At 37.6% G+C, this 23,720-nt stretch overlaps 5 protein-coding genes and 1 pseudogene across 6 annotated transcripts; 1 reads left to right on the top strand and 5 right to left on the bottom strand.

Annotated features, from left to right (window-relative positions):
• Positions 1-3,778: 3,778 nt before the first annotated feature.
• LOC106362204 (scarecrow-like protein 14) lies at positions 3,779-6,612 on the bottom strand. The gene is made up of 2 exons (XM_013802047.3): positions 6,376-6,612; positions 3,779-6,279 (listed from the first exon to the last, which is right to left on the bottom strand). Exon 2 carries the CDS (start codon positions 6,216-6,218, stop codon positions 3,984-3,986), a length of 2,235 nt encoding a protein of 744 aa, XP_013657501.1. The 5' UTR covers positions 6,219-6,279; positions 6,376-6,612; the 3' UTR covers positions 3,779-3,983.
• A 943-nt stretch (positions 6,613-7,555) lies between these two features.
• Positions 7,556-10,410, bottom strand: LOC106362205 (telomere repeat-binding protein 5-like). 2 transcript variants are annotated; one of them, XM_013802048.3, is made up of 9 exons: positions 10,252-10,410; positions 9,479-10,160; positions 9,226-9,390; positions 9,037-9,096; positions 8,876-8,955; positions 8,553-8,794; positions 8,210-8,479; positions 8,075-8,138; positions 7,556-7,974 (listed from the first exon to the last, which is right to left on the bottom strand). In XM_013802048.3, the coding sequence occupies exons 1-9, from the start codon at positions 10,330-10,332 to the stop codon at positions 7,795-7,797; spliced, it is 1,824 nt and encodes a 607-aa protein (XP_013657502.2). In that variant the 5' UTR covers positions 10,333-10,410; the 3' UTR covers positions 7,556-7,794. The 2 variants fall into 2 exon arrangements, with proteins under 2 accessions (XP_013657502.2, XP_022546538.2); XM_022690817.2 differs by having other exon boundaries at positions 9,479-10,157; positions 10,252-10,405.
• Positions 10,411-11,050: 640 nt separating this feature from the next.
• Positions 11,051-12,923, top strand: LOC106362251 (putative F-box/LRR-repeat protein 23). The gene is made up of 2 exons (XM_013802107.3): positions 11,051-11,515; positions 12,194-12,923. The coding sequence occupies exons 1-2, from the start codon at positions 11,205-11,207 to the stop codon at positions 12,726-12,728; spliced, it is 846 nt and encodes a 281-aa protein (XP_013657561.2). The 5' UTR covers positions 11,051-11,204; the 3' UTR covers positions 12,729-12,923.
• Positions 12,924-13,546: 623 nt separating this feature from the next.
• Positions 13,547-18,842, bottom strand: LOC106362207 (annotated as a pseudogene).
• A 52-nt stretch (positions 18,843-18,894) lies between these two features.
• LOC106360262 (RING-H2 finger protein ATL5-like) lies at positions 18,895-19,302 on the bottom strand. Its single transcript, XM_013799850.3, has one exon. It carries the CDS (start codon positions 19,300-19,302, stop codon positions 18,895-18,897), a length of 408 nt encoding a protein of 135 aa, XP_013655304.1.
• A 2,163-nt stretch (positions 19,303-21,465) lies between these two features.
• Positions 21,466-23,666, bottom strand: LOC106360256 (probable GTP-binding protein OBGM, mitochondrial). The gene is made up of 5 exons (XM_013799843.3): positions 23,389-23,666; positions 23,198-23,306; positions 22,847-22,929; positions 22,704-22,766; positions 21,466-22,627 (listed from the first exon to the last, which is right to left on the bottom strand). Exons 1-5 carry the CDS (start codon positions 23,524-23,526, stop codon positions 21,557-21,559), a joined length of 1,464 nt encoding a protein of 487 aa, XP_013655297.1. The 5' UTR covers positions 23,527-23,666; the 3' UTR covers positions 21,466-21,556.
• Positions 23,667-23,720: the final 54 nt, after the last annotated feature.

Here is a 23,720-nt window from a genome sequence, read left to right as displayed (position 1 = left end):
AATGAAACGAAATAAATGGACAAAAATTGAAATGTTGAAGAAAATAGAATGAAGTAATGAACTGGAATACTGAATTAAATGATACCGGTTTCTGTAATGTGCATCTTATTTATACCATGACCTAGTGTAACTCCTTGACACATATTTAGCCAATTAAAATTTTTATTTTATATGAATGAATCATGTAGGATAGTTTATTAAGTTAAGCTTTAACAAGAAAAGTTAGGTTTTATCTGCTTCGTAACTTTTAGTTTTTCAGTCTTTCTATTTCATATGGATGAGCTTTTGACTTAATTTCACATGTTCAATTCTATTTAAATTTCTTAATTGATAAGTTGATACGTTTAGTTCGAAGAGTTTTTGCTTTGTAGGCTCCACATTTTCAAAATGACATAAAGCTTCATAATTCATATACTAATATGAATCATTCTGTATGGTTGGAAAAAGAAGACAAGAAAACAAAGACCTTGTGTATGTAATCAAGCGTCACGTGAGGCGGTGAGAGAGAGAGAGAGAAGCACGATAAGTATGTCCGTACAATGTGTTTATTGGTCTATAACTGAAAGTCTATTTATGCTAATAAAACTGGCATGGTGTGACGTAAATCATAAGAAAATTTGTAAAAGTAAGACCACTATTTCTGAAAGCTTCCACGGAATTCAAAATAGCTTTGTGGAATCACACCTACGGCTATGTAGACATATATGGGTCAATGACGAGGATCCAACAGAAAGAATATTCTTGACGAGCGATTTAAGCATTCCCGCTTGAACATCGTGCATATATTGAATATTTATAGAATTACTTCTAAATGATGCCACTAACAAGATTTAAAGACTTGAAAGGTTTATAAGAAAGAATTTTCTAGAACATGTTATTATTATTCTTTCTTTGTTATATATACTGTTTGATGTTAAAAAAGAGAGACACTGTTTTCAAATTTTGTCTACAAACTTCTAAGTTCTAGGCGGGGTCCTGTCTCTCGAGTTGTATGATGAATCGGTGGTCGACAATTATAAAGAGTTTTTCAAAACGGCAACATTAACTTTTATGAAAATATAATTTGGGAGTATTTGGAGCGAAAGGGGGCAAAGAGGGACGGGAAGAAAAGTGTATCTTACGATAATTATTTTTGAAATCGGGACCAAGAGTAGACAGCTTTGGGCCTAAATAATATTCCACATGTTTTTCACCTCTGTTTTCAAAACAGCCTGGGTTTTCTGAAAACAACTCATTCAACTAACCACAGTATATTAACATTATGTGTAGTACGTACTTACTAGTTTCTACCATTTTCATATTCTCATGTTACAGTCTCGTTGTTAAGAGGAATATCATGAGTTAAGAGGTTAACTACAAAATGCAAAAAACTAAACAATTATATTTATGTACCTTAACTATATATTGCCTAATCATATTAACAATATACCACCCCACTGGTTCATGGATAATATGACTAGTCAATTATCTCTGCCAAGTTAAAGTAGCTTGAACTACTTTCTTTGCTTAGTAGGAACATTAACTACCTTACAGATAGTTTGCCTTATTATGTGATAATCAGACATAATAATAACTTGACATTAGCTTATACAGTAAGTGTCCAGTATCCAACACAATAAATATATTACCAAGTCTGGCAAGAAAAGAAAACACTAGAATATTTTCAGGACAAAACAAGAAATACTTGCAACATTCGATATTCCAAGTTCGTTGAAAGCCTGTGGTAGCACCTATCCTTCTTATAAGTTTGGAAGTCTTGACGTTCAGAATTGTTTTCTAATAACCCGTACGTGTTCATTAGCCATGCTTAAGATGCATTAGCGTGAGATATTTTCTTTTGCTTGCATGTAATAAGACATGGAAATTGAAAAAGTTTGGACTTTGTGATACTAAGTTTTACCCTTTTAGATAAATAACCCTAGAACAAACTTTAAACTCCAAAGACCTTGAAGTTCCCTGGGTTAAAAGGGTCTTCAGCTTTAATTTTTACATACGGGTCAAATAGATGAAAGAATCAAACTCGGATAAAAGAAGATGATCATGCTATGATCTTGATGATCATATTCATATACCTCCGTAGTTAAGAGACAAATTGTTGCATACTTTCCATCGTTGAAAGCGTGACACTAAATATATGAACAAGATGAAGAAAGAGACATTGGAACTTGGAACATCCTCGTGATATATTCAAGACTAGCCGGTAGCCAGAACTATAGGACTCCTAATATACCCTCCCTCGCGTAACTAATGCCATATAACCACATAACATTCCATATATGCACAGATAAAAGTCATGGTACTACAGTGGTCAGCAGTAACACAAAGACCATCTATATACAACAAAAAAAAGAAGAAGATAGTGAGTCCACCCAACATAAAACAAACAAAAATAAAAGGAAAAAACATCAAAACACAGCGGTTCAACACAAATCAAGATCCTTCATTAATATACATCGCACAAGCCTAGGGTTCACATGACGTGCGTATGTACCCCGTTTACAAAAAAACTTCAATCCATCACGGGACAATATATATTTAGTCAAATTAAAGAGCATTAACAGTCTAAACGCAGCCTTCTTGCTTCCTGGAGGCTGCAACCGCCGAAAAGAACAGTTCTAACTCCGGAGGCTGAAAGTAACCGTTCTTCGGTGTTTCCCTCTTCTTTCCAAAATGTATCGATCTCTTCCTTCTCACCGGTGGCGGACACGGCGGACATACTGGTATCCTGCATTCCTCACGTGTAGGCGTCTTGCATCCAACGTGACAATCATCATCAACGGCCTCCGTCTCTCCGCCGTAGCAGCTAAACCCGTTATCCATTTCTGCCTTCTCTTCTACTAACTCATCTTGCTTAGGAGTCTTAATTGCTTCTTTTATGTACTCAATTAGCTTTTAGGTGTGACGTAGCTTTGTTCTCGAAGTTGCCAGGAGTTGTATTGTACTTGTGGTGTAGAAACTGACACGTGGTGGAACGTACTTGCTACGTGTCAAAGCATAGGTGATCTCAGGTGGAAAAGTTGCCACACACACACCTTGACTTAGAAAAAGGGCCTTATAATGTGGGTTCTTAGTTTAATATAGGCCCAATATGTTATTTATTAAAAGGGGCTTAATCACCGTGATGGAGCTCCACCGCTTGAGCCACGGGTGGCTCCGACATAGACAACCAAAGGGGTAACTCATTGTAAAGTTTATCGAAAGTTAACAAATAACAAAACACAATAGTATATGAACTTTATGGGTGCACGGGCACCCTTAACCACCAACGTGGCTTCGCCCCTGGTATATATCTTCATGCTTTGGTGATGGAGAGAGATTGTTCTTTGTGGGACTATAACCTTTGATGAATGAGTGATGACTAACGAAAAACTTTAAGACAAAGAAGGAAAAAAAAACTATTACATGGTGACATTGAGGTCTTTAGTTCAGGTAGTTCGGTTCAGCATGAATTTTACCTAATTAACCCAAAATGAAGTTTCATTCAGTATTCAGTTACTACAGATTTTGCAAATTCTACCAAATTTTTAGATTTTTTTTTCAGTTTTGTTAAATTTTGGATAAATTCGAATGAATTAGTTTGTTTATTTAAATTCAAAATTTGGCATGATATATTGTTTTTTTTCAAGAAAAAAACCGAAGTAACTGATTATCAAACCGAAAACCAATTTTTTTTCAAAAAACCTACCAAATTCGAACCGAAATAACTGAAAATTTTCAAAATTCCAGGCCTAGTGACATTCGAGCCTTATGCAACACAACTTTATAAACAAACAAGACATTCAATAAAGTTAGTTTTCCATTATTTATGCAACATAATATTGCGTGAACATAGAGTACACTCTCTCCTCTCTCTTACCCTATACTCTCTTACACACGCTATGTCACAAAACATATAACAATAGCAACCCTAATTCTCAACACCAAATCCAACCCTACATAAAACCCAAACCCAGCTACTTGGGACACAAGAAAAAAACATTCTATCAAGAAGAAGAAGGAACCCAAACAGAAGAAGCATACACAATCCTACCTTTCCACCCCTGAAGCAACCAGTTCCCATTCTGATCAATATCGAAATTCTTATCATACCCGTTCTCAATCTTCAGCTTCAGATTCTGCATCAGCTCCTTCTCAAGCGGAAGCTGCTTAAACCCAGCTCGTATCACCCTCGCCTGCCACTGCTTATAACTCTCAGGCCTCTCAACTCTCTCCGTCCCTTCGCAAGCCACAACGTTCATGATCTCCCTCCCGTAAAACTCCTTCTCAAACATCAGTCTCATCTCGTCCTCCCTCGCCAGCTTCGAGTCACACATATCAAACAGCGCCGAGTAATGAAACAAAGCTTCTCTAAACCTGGTCACAAAGAACGGCGCGTTGTAGGAGCCGCTTAAGACCGCTTGGATGAAGACGCTCGGGTTCGCTTTCCTTATCAGCTTCAAAACCGCGTCTCTAGGGCTGTTGACAACAACGGTCTCGTCCAAAAGGTTCTTGAAACGGAAGAGAGAGTTCACAACTACAAACTCTCCTTGCTCGATCTTCAAGTCTTCTACTCTTATCGTTTCCCACTTCTGAGCTATCGCGTTGTACTCAAATGGGACCTTGTAACGCTGACAGTACCTAGCCAACCGATGGCCCGTCTCGTGAACTCCCTCAGCCGGTCTAAACCCGCGCTGAGGCAGCTCAATCCCAGTGATCCTCAGCTTGGGAGGACCACCAGGTCTGAACGAGAGGCGGTGGATCAGAGCAGGCCACTGAAAGCCATAAGAGATCCCAAAATCCACAATATGGATGGTATCGGCGTTCGCAGTCAAACGCATGATGCTGTGGTTAGCAAATATGATAGCAGCTTTCTTGAACGGGCACACGGAGATGTACGTCTGGTAAGCCTTTAGCATATCAGCTGCAGACGTTTTCTTGGAAGATAACGCTGTGTAGATCTGTGTGCCGGTCCCAGCTAACCGCGCTTCGAGACTGTTTGCGAAATAATGAGCTAGTCTTTCTGATCCGTTGCCTAGAGGAGAGGAATGCTCACGTATCTGTCTTAGCATCTCGTTTGCAGTTCTACGATCGTCTACTGATACAGCTTGTGCGCAGAGTACCAAAAGAGTTCTCAGATCAGCAGTTTCTTTCTTGGAACCTTTACTGCTATTACTATTAGTAGTAGTAGCTGTTGATTTCTTTCCACGAGTCTTTGCTTCTGTTGGAAACTTCTGGTCAGTAATGCATACAGGCTGACCCGTGCCGCCGCATAGCAAGATCTTATCAAACATTTCAGAAAGCTCGGTTTCTTCGACGTAAACAGCTGACTGTTTGTTGCTTCTTTCTTCAGCCAAGTCTTCGTCTTCGTCGCGCCAGTGACTTTTCTTCTTCCTGGTTAATCTGTTGGAAGAAGGAGGAGGAGGATCTGCATCATCCTTCTTCTCCGTCTTAACAAAGACCTCAGAGGTGTTTTCGTCGAATCTAGAGTTCTTTGGGACGTAACTGTCCACGTCTATGAAGAGCTGACTAGATTTGGGAAGGAACTTACTCGCTTCATCAACTCCTCTTTTGAACTGCATAGCCAGTTCATTGTCTTTGAACATACTCGACCCGAAAGAAGCAGTATTACCACCACTGTTGACACTGGTGGACCTAGAAGTGGACTGGAACACAAAGTTACTAGGGAAGGGTGTCTGTAACCAAGAAGGTCTATTATTATTCTCCAAACCATCAAGGCTCCAGTGTGAATCAGAGGAAGTAGTGGTGCTTGCGTAGTCACTAAAACCACCACCACTTGGGAAAGAACCATCAGGGCTATCTTCAGCTAACTTCTCAGGGTAAGAAGCTCCATGTTCCACTGAAGAAGGGTACTGTTCACCAAGGGCTTCGTAGAGAGATTTCTCAGCGGCTTGAAGAGCCAAAGCGTCATGAAACATACAAGGCTTCTCTTCCATGTCTTCCTCCATAAGCACCTGGCTTATGTACTTGAGAACAGAGTCAGAGAACTCAGAGTCATCAGATGGAGATGCCAAGCGATCTCCTGATGCAGCAGCAACGTTCTTCTGAGGATAAGTCTCTGGAGGAGGAGCAGAGGAATGATCGAAAGAGACGAAATTTAAGAGAGGGTCATCTAGGTAGAACCCATCAGATGAATCTACGGTTTGGTTTGAGGCAGGCAAATTATCAAACTCGCTAGTGAAATCAAACCCATCTAAGGATCCACCTGAATAAGAACCCATGGATCCACAAACCCAAAAAAAATCTCCAGAAAGATCAACTAAAGGTGGAGACTTTATGTTCCTGATCAAATCATAACAAAAAACAGAGCAGTGAACAGAGGAGAATAATAATTAACAAAACAAATAAAGATTAGAGAGAAGTTATCAGCATACATACCTCTTTGTGGGTTTAGGTGACCAAAGGAAGAAGAAGAAGAAGCTTGAGCTAGGGGAAAAGGTTTGGACTTTAGAGAGAGAATGAAGAGAGTGGAGGAGCAAATGAAAGATAAGAAGAAGCAGTGATGTGAGATTAATTGTTTTTACTGTAAAGAAGATATTATAAATTAATTAATTAAATAATGAGAGGATAATAATAAAATAATATGCCCTTTTTGATTTTTCTTTGTCTGACGGCAATCAGTCGATTCACGAAATTTCCTCATGTCTGAATGAGAATCTTTCCGTATCCAGACAACAATTTTCACTGTTTTATTGTTTTTACTTTTGACTAAACAAAACAAATAATCTATTTTTTTACAGTGACGACCATGATTTTATCATTTAACATTTAACTTTGGATGGATGCGCTCTATTGAGACGTATACTTTCTATTCCCATTGGGTTAATCCTAGCCACATGAAAACAAATCGATCCAAAAGGATTTAACTCAATGGTGTGGACTTTTCATAAAGATGTGGAGTTGTGAAAATGACATCTCCAATTATTTCTCTCCATTCATCGACGATGAGATGAGATCCCTAAAGAATCTTCCATCATGTTCTCTCTTTGATTTTGCGTCTAAAAAGTGTGTGCTAGCCATCGGAAAATGCCAAAGCGAAATCATTATTGGTGCATATATTATGTTCTATTTCCTCGTATAAACTCTTTAACCTTTTGTTCTTGTCGTGGAATCTTTGCTTCTATAGCTATCCCAGCCATGTGTATTGAGACTACTCGATGGTTTTGCATTATATCACAAGAACTTTTCTGTATGTTTTGTTATCAACTCCAACACATTCATTCTCAATGATGCTTGCTTGTACACATTTTTATCTCAACCACCCTATTGATTTTTTGGGTTAAACCATATACGTTTTACTAGGAAAACAAAAAAAAAAACTAGTACAAATCACGAAGCTACATGTCTATCTTGGTCCACATGTCTATGAAACGTAACAAATGAAGTTTATATTGTATTATCTCATCAACATATTCCACTTTCTTCACATGCAAATTTAGACAACTTTTGATGCTATACGACGGATGTGTTGATAAAATCCATAAACTTGAATAGTATGTAAGACACGATTCTTTGGATAAAGTATCTCAATGATCTATATAATTTGTAAGTCAACAAAAGGAATAAACATGTTATTATATAACCAAGCACTGTGACAATTACACAAAGATTTCACATATCTTCATCTCTATTATCTTCTCTTCACCACCTTCCATTCCTTTTTTTTCTTATACAATGATTCTTTTCAGATACATGACATAACAAAACAAATAAACAAATAATTAAGTATATATGAAAGAAAAAAAATCTGATTCATACGTCCACTTTCACGCCGTGAAGATGACATTTTCCCCCGGTCTATAGACCAAGACTGGTCTCAAGATTCTGAGGTCCCTCTAGCAACTGCTGTTTCCCCTGTTGCTGGGACCAGTAGGCATGAGCCATTAGTACCCGGTCCAAGAGCTCCTGTGGAACTGGCTCACCTCTCCTTTGTTGCGGTGATATTCTCGCTGTGTGCACCAGCGTCTTCCATTTGTCCTATCATTCACATCAAAAGTAAAAGATAATTACTTCTTACACAAGCAAAAACATACCTCATTTACAGTCTGAGCTATAAAAGGAAATATTTTTTTTTAACCTTCAAATCAACATAAGTCCGGTGCTTTGCATTATCAAACGCTCTCAGCTTTACATCACGCCACCTGCAGATAAGTATGCACATAAATATTATTGGACCAATATTAGTTTGGTGTAACATTAACAAATTAGTTACCTTCCGGTCCCAAGTCTTTCCACAGCTTGAACAAGCGCCTCTACTTCCGCAACAGAGAAAGGTCGACGTATTCTCCGCTGTGCCACCTCAGATCGCTTAGGTTTCCGAGGTGGGACTACGTTTAAAGCCTGAGCATGCAGAGGAGGAGAGACAGGAATCAAGGCTCTGGAGTAGACGGGTTTAGCCCTAAATGGTGAAGAGGGTTTGGAGTCAAGGTCACTTTCAACAGAGTCACTTGGTTTAGCATGTTTCCCTAGTGATGGGAGACACCTAATGGACAAACAAACACATTATCACACCAAAGATATAAGAAGCAAACATTTATCTTTGGAGTAAGACTGACCTAGTTATAGTGTGAGGTACGTAACACGGACGCATATAATCAGAATCTTTAGGAGAAAGTGGTTTTGTGGATTGTGGAGGATTGGTCTCAAGACAAAAGCTTAAAGTATCTGAAAGAGTGTCTAGAGAGATTCCTGTCTGAAGAAGCATTTTATTGTCGTCTCTAACCTTTTTCCCATGAACAAGAACACCTATGCGTAATCCACCTTCAAGTATAGTGGTTACGGCTTCCAAGACTGTCCTCTAGCAAAGAGAAGCAACGTCTCATTATTATCCAAATATATGAATGACTTCCAGAAAATTCTATGAAAAAAAAAAACAAACCTTAAGGGAACCAATAGTAGCAGTCTCTGGAACTTCAATGGAAAGTTCAGGAACCCTAAATGACTTGATTCCAAGTTTCACTAAGCACATCAAACAAAAATGAACAAAGTCAATACAAAAACACTAAGTGATGACAAAAAACCTTAATAAAGAAAAGATACCATGAGAATCTCTTGATTGTAAAGCTGGCTGCTTCTGACAAGCTATGGTTGACAGAAAAGCTGTAAAAACAAAGCTCAAAGTTAATTATCATTATCATGTGTATTTAACATTTTACCAAAAAAGAAGAAGTTAATTATCATGATTGTAGTTTTGCGGTTGAAGCTTAAATGACTAGCTTCTGATTATACCCTTTCGAGGTGAACCAGAAAGACCTTCATTTCTAACTGTTTCTTCTGACTGTGAGGCTGTATAACCATCAAAGTATCTTCTTTTCTTGATTGGATACTTCTTCTCTGATCTTAAGCTTTTGAAACAATGTTTCTTGCTGTAATAACCAGGCTTCAAGTCCAAGTCTAAACATCGTCATAAATAACTCAAAAGTTAACAAAAACATAGATAAAAGAACATATGACAAGCCCACAAGTGTGTCCACATGCTTACCTGAGCCAGCTACCATTGTATCTTTCTGATTTGAAGAGACTTTACAATACTTTGAAGACATAACTTTCTTTACTCTTCCATCTCCTACACGCAGTGTTGACCTAAATGATTTTGTTGCGTAACGGGCTGAGAAGTTTTCTCCATCATTATTTTCCATACCATTGAGTGAATTATCTATATGATGCTTATCCTTGTTCCTTGATAACTCTGGTTCACAGTTTAGCCTCTCAAGCATTGGTTTCTTTCCATTACTATCTGACCTAAAACAATCACCATTGTGGATCTTGGCTTCTTCATACGCTAATTCTTGAGTTCCAAGCTTCTCCGAGGAATATTCATAAGTTATACCAGAGGTAGATCCAAAAAGGAAATCTTTATTAGGGTTTGGAGATCTATTGAAGCTTTCCATTTCATGAGCTTTTGGAAGGATCTCAGAGACAAAGAAACTCCTCTCAGCGTTATTATCATGATGATGATCACAATGAGTCTCTCCCACCACCATTTGATCGCCTGATTCTTTCTTACCCCCACACTGATCTTCATTATTATCTCCCGAGGCGTTGTTACTTGAGGAAGAAGAAACCCCACCACTTTCAAGAAGTAGTTTTCCAGCTACTGCTGCCAACAAATCGAAGGACGATGATATTTGATTGTTTTCGCTTTTCTTCTTGAAAGCACTCTTCTAGCAAAACCCACAAACACAAACAGACAAATCATTGTTAAAATTAAAACCTAAAGCTTGTGGAACACGCTAAGTATAAGAATCTATTTACTCTTGGGGATCTTGCAGCTCGAGGTGTGGGAGGCACCTCATAGCCATTGAATCCATAATCTAGTCTCGTTTGCAACACCATGATTATAAGAACATTTCTCTTTTTTGTTTTTTTTTTTAAAACCTCTTTGTGTGGAAGCAAACAAAAGTACTGGATGTGATAAGGGTTTAAACCCATGGTCTTATACCTGTAAGACAGGACGCGTCTGAAGAGCGAATAACCGGCTAAAACCAGTAAACCTCAACCCTGAAGACCTGTTCTTCTTCTCTTTCTTGGGTGACCCATCACTGTCTCACGAACTTCCACAAGATTCTGACACATGGAGTCTCTGTCGGATCGTGCGCGTTTTTTAACCACACGCAAACTTCGACAATAACGTTGAGTCACAAAGCCATGTAAGTTTTTTTTTAGTCCAAGCCATGGCATTCTTTTTTTTTTATTGTCTTTTTCAGTTATTTTCTATTTTATTAGAGTACATTTCATAATTTTGTTCATAGTAGTTTTGAAGTATCGAAATCCACATACTATATAGTTATTTATTCATTCCATAGTTGACACCCCATCGTATAGGTTTGTAATCAATTTATGACAATTAATATAGGGTTTGTAATAGTTAAGTTACTATGAAGTTTTATAAAGCTCAATCAAGTTTTATATTAAAAAAAAAAGGAAAAACAATATTACATGAAGAATACTTAATTATCAATATCAGAGTTTCCTTTTTTGCTAACTATCAATATAATTGTAGAATATATGATTTTCCCTCTTTTCATCGGTATGAATATATGATTCTTCACTCTTCATCGATAACATAGGCCCAATATTTAGAAGCCAAACCCAAATTAGTTTAGTGAAATCACGAGGGCCCCACTAGATTATGCTACTTAAAGGGGGAATCTCGTAACTGCTTTTGCTCTGTCTTTGATCATTTAGGTCTTGCGCTCCCGACAGCGATGAATCAAGGACAAGAATATCCAAACTGGCTGGAGCTTCCGCCCGAGCTGACGTCATCGATCCTGAACCGTCTCGGCGTGATGGAGATACTGGAAAGCGCGCAGAAAGTGTGTAGATCGTGGCGTCGAATCTGTAAAGAACCCTTGACGTGGAGTAAGATCGACATGCGTAACGTGGGACACATGGGAGGTAGCAGTCACGAGTTGGAGAAGATTTGCCGCCACGCTGTTGAACGTAGCCAGGGCGGGTTGGTTGAGATCGAGATTTGGCACTTCGCTACTCACGATCTCCTCAATTACATCGCCGATAGGTTTCGTCCCTCTCTCCCTTGGTTGCTATGAGTAAAGATTAACATTCTTATTAATTGTAAAATGATTTACAAATTTTGTTTATATAGAAGTCAATAACTAACTAATGAACCGAGTCTAAACCGTAAACGTTAACCAACTATACAATGTGATATGTACACACTAATAGTTGCTAGCAAATCTAGGTTTAGTGAACAGATCTTGGCCGTAAAGGAAGATCATTCTAGCTTGTGAAAGTATGTTTGTTATTGGAGGATATTGTGTTAGTCTTTTAAACAGTATATATGTAGTCTCTTTCAATCTGCTCGATCAATAGACAACATTCGTCTAGGCCCCAAAACTTTTGAAAAAAATTATATAGCTATAATCCACCAAAAATGAAAAAATGAAAAAAAAAATTTATCGAAACTTTAACTATATCGTCTCCAGCCTCCAAAATTTCAGGACCGGCCCGTGTTGAATGACAAGAAACATATTTGTGACTATTAGTTTGTCCTCTGCCCTATCCCTTTTAGAAAAGAAAACATCCACTTGATAGTTGATTATGTTAGTGTTATGCTTAGTGTTATGCTTATGAAGTTATTGGGGTGCTAGGAAAGAGAGTTTTTTTTGTAACTGTGGCTTGCTTCTTGTCCTTTTGATTATGGTTTTCTAACGTTGTATACATAGCTAATTTGCAGTTCAAGTAAGCTGAGAAGCCTTAAACTCGCAATGTGCTATCTAATAGAAAACGAGGGACTTATAGAAGTCATTGCGAAACTTCCTTTGCTTGAAGTCCTCGAGGTTTCTTACTGCTCATTATCAGGAGAGCCTCTGGAACCTATTGTCCCGTCTTCTTGTCCAAATCAGATGACATTGGGGAACAACTGTGATGATGTTGCTCTAGCAATCGCTGAATCGATGCCCGGACTCACCCGCCTCCAGCTTTTCGGGAACAGGTTAACAAACTTCGGTTTAAACGCCATTCTTGACAGGTGTCCTAACCTGGAATATCTTGATCTACGCCAGTGCATCAATGTTGACATTGTTGGGGATATGGAGAGGCGGTGCTACGAGAGGATCAAAGTTTTGAGACGCCCTAATGACCCGGTTGATGACTACCCTTATGGCGTCTCTGATGTCGATGAAATGTCAGAGGAGTATTACGATAATTACTCAGCTGCAAGTGACTATTCTGACACAGGCGAGGACCTGGTTTCTAGATGCTTTGGCTGACCTCTTTTAAGCATGCTCGTTGTTTTGGTGGACTTTGTGTGACACTGTTTAATGTGTGTGTGGTCTTTTGTAGTACTGGCTTTGTGCCTTTGGTCTTTTTACAATATCTAAACTTTATTTTTTTTGGCATCTTACAATATCTAAACTCTAATGAGGTTTCGAATTATATTATTAGTTTCATCTTCCTTTGATTAAGCTTGTTCTGATTAAAACTTAAGTGCAAACATATATACCAAAATCTGAACTAATATATATCTCTTAAACCTAGTTGTTTCAGTTCTTACATAATTTGGTCACTTGGTTTCAAGATCTTTTAAGAGGACATTTATTTACTGTAAGAAAGCGTGGTCGGGGATCTGTGAATTGGAGGATTATAAACATTTTTTTAAGAATTCTTATTAACTTTTCCATAATAAGTTGTGGGCTATGGTTATATAAAAAAGCTCCAAAAATTTTGGGAGTCAAAAATCAATGTTTCATTGGGCTTGGTCCTGGTCCAGATTCAAATTGGTGGCATATTTACTAACAGAGGTTTCAAAGCAATGAGAGCTGAGCGTAAACTTGCTAACCAAGGCAGACTTAGAGAGCAAAGAAACCGATATCAAGTGCTAAGATGGAAGCGATAAGTGGTGACGACATCTTTGGACATCCACCTGAGCCTGCACCAAGTAACCTACGTACTCGTGTTAAAGTTTCCAATGTAAGTACATATACCTTCTTGACATTTCTTATAATTTATAAAGGAAGTCTATCATAGCTTTCGCATGTATGAATGAAAAATACTAAATTCATTGCAACTTTCTGAAAACAATAACAAAGAGAAAGCTATTAGACTTTATGCGAAGGCAAGCAATCTTGTACTACAAGTATGTTCTCGATTGTTTCTCCCCGATCCACTGGAAGATATTTAAGTGTACTTTACAGACTTAAACACAACCTGTGTATAGAGTATCTTTCAAACATATAGATAAAAAGATTAACGAGCTGAAGGAGTATCACTGATGAAACTTGTGCCATGTCCCATGGAATTGGTTGAATTTGCATCTTGGCTCCTTTTACTTAAGTTCTCATATATTTCCAAACACTCGTTGAGTTCATGAGCAACCCTTGTCATGTTTGGTCTCTCCGTGGAAGAAGGGTTGATGCATGACGACATTGCTAATTCAAGAGCTTTCCAAGATGAACTTTTGTCATATTCTCGATGGAGATTCAGATCCATAATACTATCAATATCACCATTTGCGATCATAGACTTGGCCCATTCTACTATGTAAGGCTTTTCACGTGATTGTTCAATCACAGGTTGGCCAGTGATAATCTCCAGTAACACTATTCCAAAACTATAAACATCACTCTTCTCCGTTAACCAATTCTTTTAGTAGTATCTGCAAGACAAGTACTTGAAAATATATGAACTTTTTTTCACTAAACACGCAAGGATGTAGACATATTTTTAATACTATGGTGCATAGACTTACTCGGGATCAAGATATCCAATAGTGCCAGCAACATTTGTTGATACATGAGTGTTACTTCCCACTAGAAAAGATCTGGAAAGTCCAAAGTCGGCAAGTTTTGCTTCAAAAGTTTCGCCTAACAATATATTGGTACTTTTAACATCTCTATGGACCATTGGCGGCTTACATCCAATATGCAAATATTCAATTCCTAATACATGCAAAAACCTTTATATGTTAGGTATTTTTTAAAAAATAATGTAGTTAATAGGAATTAACAAACTTTATACAAACCTAATGCAGACTCGATAGCTATTTTAAGTCTATTCGACCAATTCAAAACAGAGCCTCTACGTTTTCCTGCCAATATTTACCGCATGGTTTTAAATCATTGGGAAGCTTAAAAGCATTTGGCTTGAAATAGCTAACTCATTTACCTGAGAGATGTTCTTTTAAATTTCCATTTCCCATGTACTCGTATATGAGAGCCAAATCATTTCCTTCATCACAGTATCCAATGAGGCTTACTAGATTTACGTGGTGAACTCTTAGCAGTAGTTCGACCTAACAATCAATGATTTAAAAGGGTACTATTCATAGATAAATGAATCATGGTTGCTCCCAAAATTTAGTGGAAGATTTTAGTGTAATGTTTCACCTCAGTTTTGAATTCCTTATAGCCTTGAGTTGATGACTGAGATAGAACTTTGACTGCTACGTGTTCATTATTTAGATAACCATGACAAACAACACCAAAGCCTCCTTTACCAAGAACAACTTGAAAGTTATTAGTCATTTCTTTGACTTCTGAATAAGTAAATCTTCTGTTTTTCATTTCTAGGGATGGACGTGTAACTGTAAAAACATTTTGGAGATTAATATTTCTGATATGGAGCATATATTTATTTCTCTTAACTACCTTTGCAACTTGATCTCTTTCTCTTTCTGCAAAGGAAGATGAGAACCAACACGATTATGATAATGGCCACACAAGAAACAGATACAACTATCACCACCACCCGGGATCTTGGTTTGCATGACCCACATTGCTTAATATTTGCATCAACACTAAATATGAAAACATTATTATTTTTTGTAACTAATTTATATATAAAAAATAAGAAAAATATAATCATTTTGAAAGCAAAATATAATCATTTTGAAAGCAAATATAATCACTTTTTAATAAAAATATAATCATTATCAATAATTTTAAGAAAAATTATCATAGATGTGACAACAGGCAAGTAGTCTCCGTCTCGTATGTATATCGCATAATATGAAAAAATTATTGAAGACATAAATTTGTTTAAAAAGAGTGGAAATTATAATTAAAAGAAGATAATCTGTAAAAAATAAATCTTACAATAGCTTTAATCCATCCTTTTTTCTATTGAGAAGGGATTGAGGAACAGAACCTCTAAGATTGTTTCCACTTAAGTTTCTGTGGAGGTGGAGAATTAAACCATTAGAAATTAATGAAGATGACAAATATAAAAAAAATTAGATACCTTACATGACCAATAAGGATGCCATTTTGGCTAGAAACTCGGGCACTTCTCCAGTCAAATTGTTATTCGATAAATCCCTAGAGTTTATCAAGAAATAACTGTAAAGATTGAATTACATAAACTTTTTGTTATTTTAATCATGGAGTTACGTACAATTCTTGAAGCTGGCTTAGATTTTGTATGCTAGGGGATATTATTCCAGTTAATCCACTTTCAGACAGATCTCTGTTTGCATGGTTAAAGATATATATCACATATATAATATCAACATACATGTTAATTTTTTAGCAAAAAAAAGAAAAGATACATGTTAATTTGAGAACAGAGTTTAATTTGAATGTTCTTACAGTGTTATGATTCTTGGTGGTGTGGAAAAAAGAAAAGATACATGTTAATTTGAGAACATAGTTTAATTTGAATGTTCTTACAGTGTTATGATTCTCGGTGGTGTGGAGGTATCCATAACGTTGCAGCTTAAACCAATCCACGAGAATTGTTTTGGGACACATGGATCGCCCTGCCAGCTGGTTCTACTTAAATTGTAAGTAGATTGGATGTTTTTGATGGCAATGACTAATTAAAGTAAACAAAAAAAAATTAACATGGGTAGGAACTTATCGAATACTATTCGCATAAACTACATGATCTTATATGTATACCATCATCTATACTTGTCTCTGATTGTGGAAAATATATGGCGCTAAAAATCTCTAGGGCATTCATTAGGGGTGGTAGAGTTGACTTGGGTGTTCTGAGCAGCTGTAAACGACATACAGCTCCTTCGCATTTAAGTGATGCATGGTTTGAGACAGTGTATGCTTTGAAGCTCACAGGACTATATGAATCGTAGTCAACTCTATCATTTGCCACGACTTTAAATTCCCTAGTTTCATTGGCCCGCAGTTGTTGGATCTCGGCGAAGTAAAGGTAAGCATACGTTTCATCATCGGATGTTTCCAAACTCCAGATAATAGTTAAAGGCTCACTGGCATTAGTCGGTATGGCGGCGGTGGTAATTACATCTCGTGGCGGGGCATAGCCATTAGAAGAGTCAGTTACATTCAGTCTTGTGGTTATTTGAGTCCACTCCAGTTGGAAGTATGGTTCCCAAATACGATCATACACATCCTTGGGATAACTTCCACAAGAAAGTATTGTTAACTTTGTATCAAGATGTAGAAGAAAAAAAAGCTTCATGCAATTATAACTCAAAACAAAATTGTTAGTGAATGAATTGTACAACTTATCATATATGTGTACATATTACTTAGGAATTTGTCACTTTCGATGTGTGATCCTAATACTTATAGCAACTTGCTTTACATGTTATCTCTAATAAATAAAACAGTTTTTGAGTAAAAAATGGAGTGATAAATTCAAAAAAAAAAATGAAAAAACGTTATTTTTGAAATAAATCCATTTTACTACATTTTGGAGTTAAAAATGGAATAAGCTTTGAGTAAATTTTACTGCAAAATGAGATTTGGATTGGAAAATGTATTAGTATTAGAGCTGCTCTCAACTGTATAGAAGAAAGTAGTCTTAGTTAAATTAATGCTGACATACCTTATAATTTTGTCTGAATAGCTGAAGTAGAGGTGTGCTAACGTCCTCAAGGAACCTGTTCGAGTAGTATAAGTATGATACGGCAAGGGTCTTAGTTCTATGACTGATATCAGTGGTGTACTTGTCCCTGTCTTAACAACACATATATCTAAACTGTTAGATCTTGTGATGTGAATGATCTCTTCAGTCTCACTTAAACCCGAATTTTTAAGATCTAAGGATGTCCAAATATTAGGACCAAGATAAAGGTCAAATCGTGGAGGACTGTTAAGACCGTCGTAGTTGCCGTATACAAACACGGTTCTGATTAGATACTTGGTGTCCTGTGTGACACTTAGACTATAGCAGTTTCTTATTCCATCAGGAAAGTATCTCAAAACCATGTTTGGCTTTGAGACAGAGACTGTCTCTGAGTTATTTTGGATATAACCAGTTTTTCCCCCTTGGATGAAAATGGCATCAGATATGTATGTTAAGTTGGTGAATTGTTCGTTATAAGGAGGCTCGTTAGAAGGTAATCCACAATCCAAACTGATAAAACCTGGTAAAATTGGATATTAAAATATCGGAAAATAGTTCTTTTATGGTTAAAAACATACATATATCCATTAAAATTTGAAGGAAAAAAGGAATAAATGAAAGATAGCAAAAATACCTTGTTGATTTTGAGACATAACAAAATGTATAATGGAGAAAGTGGCGCAAGCGACTAACATAAGCTTGTTTAGAGTCTTCATCCTCGACTACTTCTCAGTTCGCAACCAAATGAAATATTAACAACTACCAAAAACTCTTGAAACATTTATAAAGTCATATATAATTAACTATATATTTGTTATGAATACTGAAACTAAAGAATTTGCAATGTCAACTTTCTGGAAACGTCACTTGTAGATAGTAAACGAGCAACAGATCATTTTTTAACATAAATGGCGGAAAATATTAAGTCTAAGATGGAACGAGTAATTTATTGAAAGCTGTCGAACCCAACTTGGTGGTAGAAAATAGTTTGTCATATTTTTAAGAGACTATATGGTTCCACCACTCCCAATCACTATTTTTTTTTTTTTTTTGATAATCCAGGGGTTCCCCACTTACGTGGGTCATTCCCCTGGGCCCGGTTAGGCAGCGGTCCACTTCACCCGGGAGGGCTTTACCTGGGCTGGGGACAAGGCCCAACACCCAGTACCGCATTTGATGACAGAATGGGTAGTTCGCCTCCGCTTGGCGTCGAACCCGTGAGCATGACAATTGGCCCACAAGGTCCTTACCAAGTGAGCTACCACATCCCGTCACTATTGAAATCTTATTAAACTATATTGTTATAAAGCTGGAGAAAATTTTCTGAAAGCACAAGATTAGATATACAATACAACCAACTAACCAAGCTATATATCGAGTTATTACAAACAGGGTCAAATAACTCAAATATATATGATATTGATATATATGTTGTGTTTTCATTTGTTTGTTTCGTCTTCATCGTTGTGCCTATGAGTATTTAGACTTTACTGATCAGTCCTTTAATTTTTTTTTTTAATATAAATACATCTATTACAGTAAATATTTACAAATTAGACCTCTCATCATTTCTACAGAACATAAAACCTAAACTTCGGTGGTCCTAAATAATTACCATTCACCGAATAACCGGAAGGGAGCTCTGCAAACCGGACATGCCAACTTATACAGACACCAAGAATCTATACATTGAACGTGAAACACGTGCCTGCATGTCACCAAAACCCTAACGGCGTCGTTTCTCCTAAACTCCTCCAAACATATCACGCAAACATCCGTCGTGATCCCGCCGCCGTCTATCTTCCCGAGTATGATCGCCGGCGGAAGCGGCTCACCGGATTCCTCATCTCCGGCTGCCGCCTTCGGCAGTTTCGGGTATAGGAAGTAACACAATAATAAAACCGAGCCGAAGAAGAAGAAGACGACGCATAGAAGCCTCAACGCGAACCATTCGCTCTCCGTTGCCATTTCCGCCACCGGGGAAGCATCAGAGTAATCACCGCAACAACTTATATCCATTTCTTGATGGTGTTCACAATCCGTTCTGTGTCCTCCGTGAAGATTAAAGAAGATTTTCTGTGATAAATAAATATATCTTATGAAAACAGATTTTTTATAAACAATTTACTCAATTTAATCCATATCATGCGCAGTTTAATTTTTGGTTAATCCGAACGTTATCAATTATCCTAATCTAGAAGATAATCTGTTTCTTTTTTTTTTTTTTTTTTTTTTTTTGTAAACTAAGATAATCTGTTTCTTTATCCATCAAATTTGATATTTAAGGCTATTTTAAACACTTGGGGTTATATTAGGAAGCAGATAAGATTTACCCATAGAACCATCCTCTTGCATCAGGCTTAGAACTTGCGCCGACAAGGCCATTCCTCATGTCTCAAGACACTCGACATCAAAAGGTGTTAATAGTTTTTTTTTTTTTTTTGTAAAAATACGTGTTAATAGTTTCTATATAATCCCATAACTAGTACATGTTGGACTTGTGTCACTTGTCTTTAATTCCCTATTTTCTAATGGTTAGCCCAATCTCTTTTTGTTTAACTACAAATGAAGTTGGCATACTCAATGATGATCTTGGTAGCATTTTGTTCTGTTTTCGAATTGGTTTAACTACTTATATTTGATTTGGTCATTATTTCTTTATAATTTCGTATTTAAACAGAACTAATTTATTGGGAATGCAACACTAATTAATACGAAAAAGAACTATACTTAACCCATGGTATTTAACCATATCGTCATTGAAATGATTGTGCATGGTCATAAATCTAATTAACCCTATATTCTAAATATAGAGAGAAAGAAGCTTAGACAAATCTTAATATTTTTATAATCACAAAAGTCAATAGATATTTTTCTTCGTACGTTACAAATGAAAACATTACACAATAAACACCAAATACAGAGAAAAAGTCAAGGTTAAGAGAGCTATTAGACAACAAGGCAACATCATGCCAAATCTTTATTCAAACACACACATATCTCTTAACATCATAAACACTTTTCCCCCAGTTTTCATGCATGCATATGATCTACACCACAACACCTTCAACAGCTGCAGCTGTCGCCACAGCTGCAGTTTGATCCACAGCTGCAGTTATCGCACTCCGTGTTGTAGTTCTTCTCGCAACTTCACCAGACACACACAAAAAGATTGAGATTTTGATAACTAATATGATATGGAAATTAAGGACTAATTAAGCAACCACATCGTGTATATATATGCATGTAAAGGTAAAGAAGATAAGTTCTAGTGTATACCTGCAAGAGTCACCACATTTGCAAGCAGAACCACATCCACAGTTAGAACCTGCCATTGCTTCTCTTACTTCTCTTTGGTTTAAAACTTGAAATTTGTTTTTTGTCTTCTTCTTTTGATGCTTTTATTTGCTGTGGTTTGAACATATGGAACTGCCACTATTTATAGAGAAGAGAAATATAGATGCCAAAAAAGAGAGAAATATTCAGTGTTTGTATCCACCACACACGTGTCATTTCGTGTATGGATAGAATCAAATAAATTCTCTTGGAAGAAGTTATCTACCACACAGAGCATTAAGCATTTCAACCAAGAAAGGTCATCAAATTCGTAGTGTTTTCATTTATTTTATCAAAATCCATAAATTATTATAGTGAGAATCTGATAAATATTTTCTTAAACTAAAATATTGTCTTTTAAACTTGTTAAATTTATTTGCCTCTAAAATACATCATTTGATGCAGTTAAGCATCTAAATAAAAATAAGAATTAACATTTTTAAAAATATTGAGGTTAAATAACACCAACTTGTCTACTGATTTCTTTTTCTACTATCTTAGATTTGTTCTACCAGTATCAAAAATATATGGAGCACGTCAAATTATTGGGAATAAGAAAAAAAGTCGTATACGCAACAAAGAATTACGATTTTATTTGTAAACGGCAGCCGACCAAAATAAGAGGCATGAATCATGCCTCTTTCACATTCCTGACATAGTAATTTTTTGGTGGATACCTTTTATTTTGACAATACATAAATATAGAATACTTTTTATTTCTCTTATTAGATCGTCCATGACCCAGGGGATACTTGTCTACGTTCTTCAACTAATCAATATTAATTATGATATATTGATTTGGATAAAGTGAAAGTTCATATCACATATGCAACTCAAGATCATATATATGTGATGGCGCAATGGATTAACTTACGTAATAATGTGGCCTATAATTATCAAAAAATAGTAATAACTCAAAAGAGATACAAAAACTAAACTAGTCAACAGAGATGTTCTCCAACTTCAATCTCTCTGATCCCTCACCGTTAACAAGCATTTTCAAACCATCTTTCAGCTCATCCACACCTTCTTCAAGAACCGCACAAACCGGAAAGATCCTCACTCCTCTCACCCTCCTCTCAAGCTCCTCCAACCTCTCGTCCGCACCATCCTCATCAATCTTGTTAGCCACGATCAAAGACGACCTATCCGACAACCCTTCTTCGTGATACTCAAGCTCCATCACCAGATCCCTCAGCTGCTGCCACGGCGTCACACCTTCGCAGCCGTCTAGCCCCGAGGCTAAGTCCACGACGTAAGCCAGCACTTTGGTCCGCTCTATGTGGCGGAGGAAGTTGTGCCCTAGCCCTCTGTTCTGATGAGCTCCTTTGATCAGCCCTGGGATGTCAGCTACCGTGACTGAGAAGTCATCGTAGTTTACGTTTCCTAAGTTGGGACGTAGCGTCGTGAAGGCATAGTGGCCTACGCGTGGCTTGGCGCGCGAGAGCGCGCCGAGGAGCGTGCTTTTTCCGGCGTTTGGCATCCCGACGAGACCAACGTCGGCGATGCTTTTAAGTTCTAGTATCAGGACAGACTCTGTACCGAGCGAGCCGCATTTAATACTCGTGCGCTGACCATTACCATTACCATCTTCATCATCAGAGTCACCCTCCATTGTTCTCAACGTGGAGGTTTTAGTGAACTTGGTGCCTCTTAAGTAACGTGTAGCGGAGACGTTACCTAAACCTCCTTCGCCGCCGCGTGCGATGATTATGCTCTGACCTTCTTCTGTTAGTTCCGCGACGTTGTACCTGACTTGTCCTTCTTCAAAATCAGTTTCCTCTTCCGTGCCTACATGTAATGCTGATGCTGCTACGCTCTCTTCCTCGGATTCAGAAACAACAGAAGAATCTTGATCTACGTCAGAGTTTTCATCTGATGCAGGGTCATCAACGAGTGTGCCAGGAAGGTCCCATGGATCCGAACTCTTGGGAGAGCCGACTTGGATCTGAGATGGAAGCTCACCCTCTTGTAGATGAATCACTGTCCCAATGGGGACTTGCAGAACCTGTGTGGGACAAAAATAAGCACCGGAGAAAAAGAAGGATAAAGAAGACTAGTGAGTAGTGATGTATATAATAAACCTTGTCTTCTCCTCTGTTACCAATCCTGTTCTTGGAAGTTCCATGTCCAGCTTTCCCACCTTTCTGCAAAAAAACTCATAAAAAGGTTAAGACAAGTTCCCAACAGACAGACACATTCCTAAAAGACAAGGACATAAACTTACAACATGAGGTTGTAATCCGCTGAAGTCCCAAACAGCGTGTGTGCATTCTAAGATCACATCACCTCCTCTCCCACCATTTCCACCTGGTCAAACCAACCTCCACTTACATTAACATTCTTTCAACAATCAAAAAGTTTAAACCTTTTCAGAACCAAACGTGTTGGCATTTTTCAGACACATCCACATTCAAATTCTAAATACCCAAAATATGAAACATTAGCATCTAGCAGCCAAATTTTTTTGAAAGAAAATTACATATAAACCTCTAAATGTTTTTTAAAAATATTTTTTTTAATTGTACGGCCCCAAAATGAAACATGTTGTTGTCGGATTTGAGGTAAGTTTCCGTACCATCAGGTTTTCCGAAGCGATCAGTACGGCTACGGCGGAGGCTGGAACAACCATTGCCACCTTCGCCGCCACGTGCGTACAGAGTAAACCTATCTCTCATTCTAGTCTCCTGCACAACAAAAAAAGTCAGTAGAAGAAGGCAAAAGAGAGAGTCTTTATCTGCTGAGGAAGTGAGTAGATGATGAATTGACCTGCAAAGGCGTGACTTTTCCTTTCTTCTCCGTGGAATCTGAGTAGAAGGCAGCTGGGTATGTCATCCATGGCGGTTTTTGAAGTCTTCGGTTGGATGTTAAGTATCGGAGAGGAACCGCTCGGCTCAGCCACGTCATTTTTTGTTTCTTGATGGAGCTCCGGCGAGCTACGGAGATAGGTACGGTGAGATAAGCAGCGGGGGAGAATTGATTGATCGGTGAGTTGCCGCCGTGGTGGTGGTCAGTGAAGAAACAGAGACTGAAGCCAAGGGTTTAACGTAATGGGCTTCAGACAAATACGGCCCAATAAGACGAGTTTCAAAGCCCATGAA

This window comes from Brassica napus, chromosome A8, assembly GCF_020379485.1.
Source record: "Brassica napus cultivar Da-Ae chromosome A8, Da-Ae, whole genome shotgun sequence".
In the NCBI taxonomy this organism is placed as follows: domain Eukaryota; kingdom Viridiplantae; phylum Streptophyta; class Magnoliopsida; order Brassicales; family Brassicaceae; genus Brassica; species Brassica napus.
Note: the sequence above shows the minus strand (reverse complement) of the source record. Positions and strands in the feature narration are given on the sequence as shown.

Bases quoted from the DNA above. Each gene is read 5' to 3' on its own strand.
- LOC106362204 (XM_013802047.3), bottom strand. From the start codon at position 6,218: ATGGGTTCTTATTCAGGTGGATCCTTAGATGGGTTTGATTTCACTAGC.
- LOC106362251 (XM_013802107.3), top strand. From the start codon at position 11,205: ATGAATCAAGGACAAGAATATCCAAACTGGCTGGAGCTTCCGCCCGAG. The intron at 11,516-12,193 runs GTTTCGTCCCTC...GCTAATTTGCAG, and splicing joins CTCAATTACATCGCCGATAG to TTCAAGTAAGCTGAGAAGCC.
- LOC106362205 (XM_013802048.3), bottom strand. From the start codon at position 10,332: ATGGTGTTGCAAACGAGACTAGATTATGGATTCAATGGCTATGAGGTG. The intron at 8,795-8,875 runs GTTTGTTTTTTT...TCTCTTTGCTAG, and splicing joins CTACTATTGGTTCCCTTAAG to AGGACAGTCTTGGAAGCCGT. The intron at 8,480-8,552 runs GTCAGTCTTACT...TTTGTCCATTAG, and splicing joins GTACCTCACACTATAACTAG to GTGTCTCCCATCACTAGGGA.
- LOC106360262 (XM_013799850.3), bottom strand. From the start codon at position 19,302: ATGGATATAAGTTGTTGCGGTGATTACTCTGATGCTTCCCCGGTGGCG.
- LOC106360256 (XM_013799843.3), bottom strand. From the start codon at position 23,526: ATGACGTGGCTGAGCCGAGCGGTTCCTCTCCGATACTTAACATCCAAC. The intron at 23,307-23,388 runs GTCAATTCATCA...TTTGTTGTGCAG, and splicing joins GAAAAGTCACGCCTTTGCAG to GAGACTAGAATGAGAGATAG. The intron at 22,930-23,197 runs GTACGGAAACTT...TGGTTTGACCAG, and splicing joins TCGCTTCGGAAAACCTGATG to GTGGAAATGGTGGGAGAGGA.